Genomic DNA, 7,441 nt, shown 5'->3' on the forward strand with positions numbered 1-7,441 from the left:
GGCTGAGTAGCTAACTCTCCTAAAGCTAAAGGCCAGCCAAGGCCCCGTGCAAAGAGAAAACTAGGTTTTGGACAGAACCAAGGCATTGCATAGTCCTCGGACTCAAGCCTCTGGGGAAACCAACCACCTGGATGATGGAAAACTAGGTTTTGGACAGAACCAAGGCATTGTATGGTCCACGGACTCAAGCCTCTGGGGAAACCAACTACTTGGATGATGGAAAACTTGGTTTTGGACAGAACCAAGGCATTGTATGGTCCACGGACTCAAGCCTCTGGGGAAACCAACCACCTGGATGATGGAAAACTAGGTTTTGGACAGAACCAAGGCATTGCATAGTCCTCGGACTCAAGCCTCTGGGGAAACCAACCACCTGGATGATGGAAAACTAGGTTTTGGACAGAACCAAGGCATTGTATGGTCCACAGACTCAAGCCTCTGGGGAAACCAACCACCTGGATGTGGAAAACTAGGTTTTGGACAGAACCAAGGCATTGCATAGTCCTCGGACTCAAGCCTGTGGGAAAACCAACTACCTGGATGTGGAAAACTAGGTTTTGGACAGAACCAAGGCATTGCATAGTCCTCGGACTCAAGCCTGTGGGAAAACCAACTACTTGGATGAGGAACCAACTATTAAAAAAAAAAAAAAAAAACTATGGCACGTAAACCTTAAAATCCATCCGAGGAGGATTCCTAGTTCACAAATGGGTTAATACCTCGAATGCACGGATTCCACGGTCTGCCCTCGGGTCCTTAGTGTCAAAGGGGTTGATCCGGTACGACGCAATTCATTACCCAAAAGCACAATCAAAGTCCCTCGCTACTTGGCTACCCTTTTAGACGAATTATTTAGAGATTATCGTTCTCGGACATTGGTCTAGCATGCATCGCGTAGTACTCAGCGCTTATCCCGGTTAGTTCCAAGAATTTAATTTATTGAAAGTTACCATTGTTATACTTGATAATATTTGTGAGTTTAAATTAGTAGGAACCTGTGTTAAAGCATTTTTTCTGCCTGGAATATCCTTAAGGGCAAGCTTGCATTTAATATTCATGCATAAAGTAGTTGTTACGGAGAAGAAAGATATGTATGGAGAAATAGACACATATTTTATTAAGACAAAGGAACAGTACAGTGTACAATGAAAAGCTGAAACAAGCTTACACTAAAGCTGACTACATAAGTAAAGGAAAATACAAGCGAGTGGAGATAAGGCCGTGGGGACAGCTCAGAGGAGAGGTTGGCTACTGCGCCAAGTTATTGTCTAAGGAAACTATTCCTCGACACTTCTGCATGCCCATAACTCAGGCAGCCAAAGAACCTGACCTCAGGCTAACACCATCTACAGAAAAGGTGCTAGGAGCTTGAGGTTGGGAAGCCCCCACAAAAATTTGCCTGCTACAAAGCAGACAGTGCTGATGGTGGAAATTCCTTCTTTGGACATACCGAAAAACTGGCATGACCAGAACCTGCTTCGAATTTTGACTAAAAGAGGGAAAAAGACCCTCTCCCCTATGACGAAAGGGAATGCTCCCTTGAACTTGCACCTCCTTGGCCCGTACCTCCCTACTCTGAGTCTCGGGGGGACATGACGCCTTTGTGGCGGAGGGAGCTCCTTTTTCCCAAGCCCTGCCTTAAGCATGATGAACTAAGGGAGGAATCTGAAGGATTTGTGTGTGGATAGAGCAACTTTCTCTCCTATTTATGTTAAAAGATAAGGTGGTGGCATTTAATTCACGCAGCGTCTCAAGGAACGCTACAGACAAAACGTCTCTGGCACGATTTCCAATGTCGTCTGCAAGCCCTGAAGATAAAGGAGTCTCGAGAAGGCGCACCTCGAACACCGGGACGCCCGAAAAATACCGCGTGACCTAAAATTACGAAAATACCCCCTAATTTGTGGGCCCAATAGATTCGCGGCCCAAACACGATTCAGCACAGGGGCCCAGGGACAGAACCAAGGCATTGCATGGTCCTCGGACTCAAGCCTATGGGGGAACCAAGTACAAAAAATAAAAGGTACAAGTGTCGGACAGTACCAAGGCCGTGTATGGTCCTCGGACCCAAGCCAATGGAGAAACCAAACACGATAGAACCAAGGCATTGCATAGTCCTCGGACTCAAGCCTCTGGGGAAACCAACCACCTGGATGATGGAAAACTAGGTTTTGGACAGAACCAAGGCATTGTATGGTCCACGGACTCAGGCCTCTGGGGAAACCAACTACTTGGATGATGGAAAACTAGGTTTGAATTTAGTAAGATGGGCTACTTGATAAAAACGTCAAGTCACTTCGTCCACGGCTTAAACACCATAGAAGGTTAAGGCCAATAAGGGTGTAAGGAAGGTGGTGGAACGCCCCAGCATTCAGTCGTATACGAGGGCTATTCATTTGGCAGGTGATATGTCCTCGGATGGTTATTTCTCACACGGCATCGAGCCTTCGGTTCTCTCCTCGGCTAGTTCCGGGTAAGTACTATTTTTTACGGGTCGGCCTTATTGTGCTAAGCACTTCTATCAAAGTTATGGCGATATCTATTTATTATCAAGTATTTTGGTTTTAGTCGCCATTGATTTAGATGCTATATCATTGTGCCGAGCAGTGCTTGCAAATTTATGAAAACGTAAAGACATAATATGCGAAATAAGGTAGACAACAATCTTTATTAATATGAAAAATTGCTACAACATACAAAAAGGGGCTCAAACGAGTCTATACAAAATGTGAACTGCCTAAGCAACCATTACATCTGTAGTACAGAAAAGTAAACTGTCAAGCGTCTTTTAAACTCGTCTTCAAAGTTTCTCCAATCTCCGCCTCATTGCTGCTCATACTAAGAGAGGGACTCACTTTAAAAAAGAAAATGAATGAAGAAGAAGGAAATAGTAAGGAAGAAATCAATGACGAAGATGGAGGGGATGAATAAAGAAGATGGAAGACATGAGTAAAGAAGGAGGAGAAGAGGAGAGAAGAAATGAAAAGAAAGAAAAGGAGCAAAAGAGGGAGAAACAGAAGCACTTAGCCCCCACCTCAGCCCTGACTCCTAACACGCCGGTGCCATATTAGGTACGCTCGTGAGGAGTCGGATGGTAATGATCTTGGTTGTTCTCGACTCGGTCACGTCGAAAGTTTGACGTGACGAGTCCTTGCTTCGGATTTTGACTGAAAAAAGGATGAGGTTGATTTTGAGTCTTCGCCATCCTTGTCCCGATCGAGCCATGATGAGCTTTATCGGAACGTGGCATTTTTGGGAGGGGTGGGGCTTTTGCATCCCTTGTTGTTACGGTAAAGTGTTTTACGATTAAGTGTATAAACCAGTGGGTAAACCGAATCCTAAGGGAGGCTAAGTATTTCAGAGTCTCAGGGAGATGAAAAGGGATTCTTGATAAAAACAATAACCTCCTCTCTTCCTTCTTATATAGAGGGGGGAGCGGGAGGCATTTAATAGGTTCAGATCTCCAAAGGGATCTGTCAACACAAACATGCCGGTTCCGTTTCTCCACCCCATCAAAATAAACCGTCGAATTAAAGTAGTCTCGTAAATAGTGATCATTCAAAGCGCGTTTTGGATACCCCAAGCGATAAGAACGCATCAAGTGCGAAATTAAGAACTGTCTCGTAGACCGGTGCACCTCTTGGGCATATGAGGAGCCGCTAGCATGTTTAATAGGCCGAATGGATTGGGCCGTAGGAAGAGGTTTGGCGTCACCAAAACCCCCCTGTCCAGCCCAGAGGTTGGACAGCCGGGTTTTGAGGGGCTAATGTGGGGCGCAAATGATTTATGGGCCAGGCCCATCTACCCTGGGAGAGTCCAAAGGCCCAAGCCGAGGAGGGTTATGGCCCAAGTTCAACGAAATAGCCTTTGGGTACCGCCGAGGGTAGTTCAGTCCTCGGCAGACCCACAGTACCCCCAAAGGGAAGGGTAAAAACGGTATAGGACTGGAGCATGGAAGAAAGATCTAAAATATCCAGGAAAAGCTGCTGTTATTGTCATTTAATGTTCTGAACCCGACAGGGCCGCATTCTTTGGCTCTTACAACCACCCCCAACGACTTTGGGGGATGGACTGATGGGATAAGTATCAGCCATGTAAAGATTGACCCTACACGTGGATGAAGGATAATGAACACAGGCGAGTATAAAAGGAAAACTAAGTAACTTTGGGAAGGGGATGGGAAAAAATGGCCAAAAACGAGAGCCTCCCAGCCCACCTCCAGGAGAAGTACTCTAGGGGTGACGATCGTTTAACCTTGTATGAACGCCATGAAAAACCCATCGCCTATCGATCAAGGCCTAGCCTTTCAAACCCACGCTCTACAAATGATATTGTTAGGGCCGTTTTACGTGCGAACCCGACACTGTTACGGTCCGCCACGAATCGTGACCCTACACTAGTAGTGGGCGTAAAAATAGAAGAGTCATTTAGTCCAATAGATGAGACAATTGCAAAGAGAGAGGGTTGTGATGCTTTCCCCTTGTCAAGGATGAGACCATTCGCAAGAAAAAAGACTGTAAAGTTTAGAACAAGGGACATAATTTCTCCTTTTGCTGAGAAGATTGTGACTTAGTGAGAGAAGGAACAAATTTTCACAGTTCTCATGACTTGTATGATTGTTCAAGCGAGGCCTTAAGTCACTCTTGTTAAACTCGCATGGTTCAAACTGCAACTTGAACAGTTTGAACCTTGACCAATTTCACAACATAACTAAATTACAATTACTACAAGTATAAAACCTTCATAATCACATATTTAGGCTCGTGAATTACCCATTTGGATCTAAATCCTAACACAGGCCTTTTAACTCCAAATAACTTTTAATCCAAGATCTCAAATATATTTAAGAACACTATGAAAATTTTCTAAACGCTTCTTGTAGAATTTGAATCGAAGTCATCCTGTATTTTTTATTATTATTATTATTTTTTCCAGTGCGCAAGAAAGAGAATATAGGTTTAAGTTAGATATTATATAGGACATTGTATTCTACTTTTGAAACTAATAATAAAAATTTGTTACATACTTCAATCAAATTTTAAACTAGAAATTCACTGGTTAGACTTGAGAGTCCCTAATAAGCTTCCAGCTTGATTACAGCCAATGAGAGGTATTCAGTATTACATTAGCAACTATTGGAGTGAGTAAGAGTTTTATCTTCTTAAAAAAAATTCAATGTAGTTTTAGATATCAAGCAACTATTCACGGCTTCAAATGAAATGAGGCACGTATGTATGTCAAAAATCTTCTCCAACCATCTAAAGTATTTGCCTCGGACTTGGTATGCAAAAGCTTACTGTACCTTTTCTTTTTTCCTTTTTTTGGGTTGATAAATTGAAGCTTTCATTAAAACCAAAGCTACAGAACCACAAGGAAGGCAATCAGACCTGCACACATCCAAGATGGTACGGAAGTATGGAACTAAACAAGATTTTCCAACCAATACAAACGTAAAAGGCTTTATTATTGAAGAAAGTAAAGGAGGTTCCACCATTGAGTGTAGGTATAGCTGTGAGTAAGAATATCATGCTTGTTCCAAACAAAAAGAACTCCTAATATTAGTAGCTAGTTTTGCAGTAACATGAGCGGCAAAGTTGAATATTCTCCTAATAAAATACAAGCTGCAACAATTAAAAGAATTACTAAGTTCTAAGATATTACCAATATCAATTAAAAGAATTTTGTTGTAGAGATGACTACAAAGAGTCCCACCAGGCATAAAATCGTACACAAGGATCATCTCGTTGCCATCATTGCAATATCCTATTAGAGAAACGAGATGGTGGTGGCGGAGCTGAGATAGTATCTCAATTTCTGTTTTGAACTCCTGGACCCCTTGTTGAGAACCGGGTTTCAACCGTTTGATCGCAACGTGGGTGGCCCCACCATCAATGTGTACGTACCCTTTATGCACGTCACCGAACCCACCGACACCAACAATGGAATTTTGGTCAAAGTTTTTGGTCGCTGCTTTAATCTCAGCCAATGAGAAGTAACGACACAAATACGGTAGCGTTGATCCGTGAGTCTTTGTTGACTTGGACGTGTGGAAAGAAAATGGACCCCGCCAACGCCAAGTAGTCTTGGCTCGCCGGAGAATCAAGAATCCGAGAATGAACAGAACAATAATGCCGGAAATTCCGCCACCGACAATGGCCATTATTTTTTTTCTATTGTTATTTGACTTTGTTGCCGTTGGAAGGGTCAGCGGAAGTGTGTTGGGGTTGGGTCCGGCGAGATTTCCATTGGTGTCGTTGACTTTGAAGATTTCGATACCGTTCAAGATTGCATCACGGTACATAGTTTCCCACTTAAGTGGATCTGCAGCTATGGCGATAGAGAGGTTCACTCTTTTCTGGCTTTCTATGCCAAACATCGACACAGCGTAGTCCATATATGCGGGAACCCCACTCCCACCGCTCCATTTTATCACGTCGGCTGCCCTCTCAGCGGATTGATTTGCAATGAATATGAGGAATTGTCGGTTGCCCACCGCTTTAACCTCTGGTTGAAACTCGCAGAAGTGTAACCTAACAAGGTAATCAAACTGAGAATCCACGGGAAGTTGCCAAGTGAGATTGTATAACTTATTCAAGGATTTGTTAGTCCCCAGAGTGCGGGCAGTTCTATAGACTTCTTCCGGTGCACTGTACCGAGGTATGTGGCTGAATTTTAGTTCAATAGTGGTGCTAACTGGTAGAACAGATGTTTTATCTTCTGTCAAGTACTTGTAGTCCGGATTCCAGGTACGGAACATTCCTGTATCTCCAGCGGGTGATATGAAGCCCCCTCCAACATTTATTCTGTATAGCATCTCGAGAGCAGTTCCATTAAAGAATCGGTACAGCTTCTCTTGGCCGATAAAAGGGAGCCCTCGATGATCAGACGGAGTGTAATAGAGATAAGCAGGCATCGACAAGATTTCAATTCCGTTGACAAAAGCAAATGAATTGGAATCGCTTGGAGTTAAGGTTAAGTTCAGCCTCTGACCTTTCTCGATGTTGACACAGAATTCTCTAAATATGGTGTCACCGGAATCATCACCAGCGTCTGCTGTAAGCGAAGCATTAAAATTGCGAAGAAGAGTAAAAGGTCCAGCTTTGACAGAAAATCGGGCTTTAGAGCGATCAAAGGTGCCGTAAGTAGCTGGGTAGAAGTATAGTCGAACGAATTTTTGGCCTGCAGTGACTGATGAGAATATATAGCTGAATGGGGAGAGAGATAAGCGGGCTGTTGTATAGGGTAGTTGGGTAGCAGAGGAGGATTGCTGCACAACGCTTGTAGTTTGAGATGCATTGTTTTGAGCATGTTCAACTGGGAAGAAATTAGAATTCTTATCTCCAATCCAGGTCCGACCATCTGATGAGGTCGAATGGCCGTAGGAGCCACAGTCAAGGAGAATATTGTCCTTTGGTACGTAAGGAGACGGAGAGTTGCTGCC

At 43.7% G+C, this 7,441-nt stretch overlaps 1 protein-coding gene across 1 annotated transcript; it reads right to left on the reverse strand.

Annotated features, from left to right (window-relative positions):
• Positions 1 to 5,524: 5,524 nt before the first annotated feature.
• LOC115965150 (receptor-like protein kinase FERONIA) lies at positions 5,525 to 6,913 on the reverse strand. The gene has a single exon (XM_031084340.1). The coding sequence runs from the start codon at positions 6,911 to 6,913 to the stop codon at positions 5,525 to 5,527; it is 1,389 nt and encodes a 462-aa protein (XP_030940200.1).
• Between the last annotated feature and the right edge of the window lie 528 nt (positions 6,914 to 7,441).

The sequence above is a fragment of the Quercus lobata genome, chromosome 10 (assembly GCF_001633185.2).
Source record: "Quercus lobata isolate SW786 chromosome 10, ValleyOak3.0 Primary Assembly, whole genome shotgun sequence".
In the NCBI taxonomy this organism is placed as follows: domain Eukaryota; kingdom Viridiplantae; phylum Streptophyta; class Magnoliopsida; order Fagales; family Fagaceae; genus Quercus; species Quercus lobata.

Coding starts and splice junctions, on each gene's coding strand:
- LOC115965150 (XM_031084340.1), bottom strand. CDS start 6,913: ATGCCTGCTTATCTCTATTACACTCCGTCTGATCATCGAGGGCTCCCT.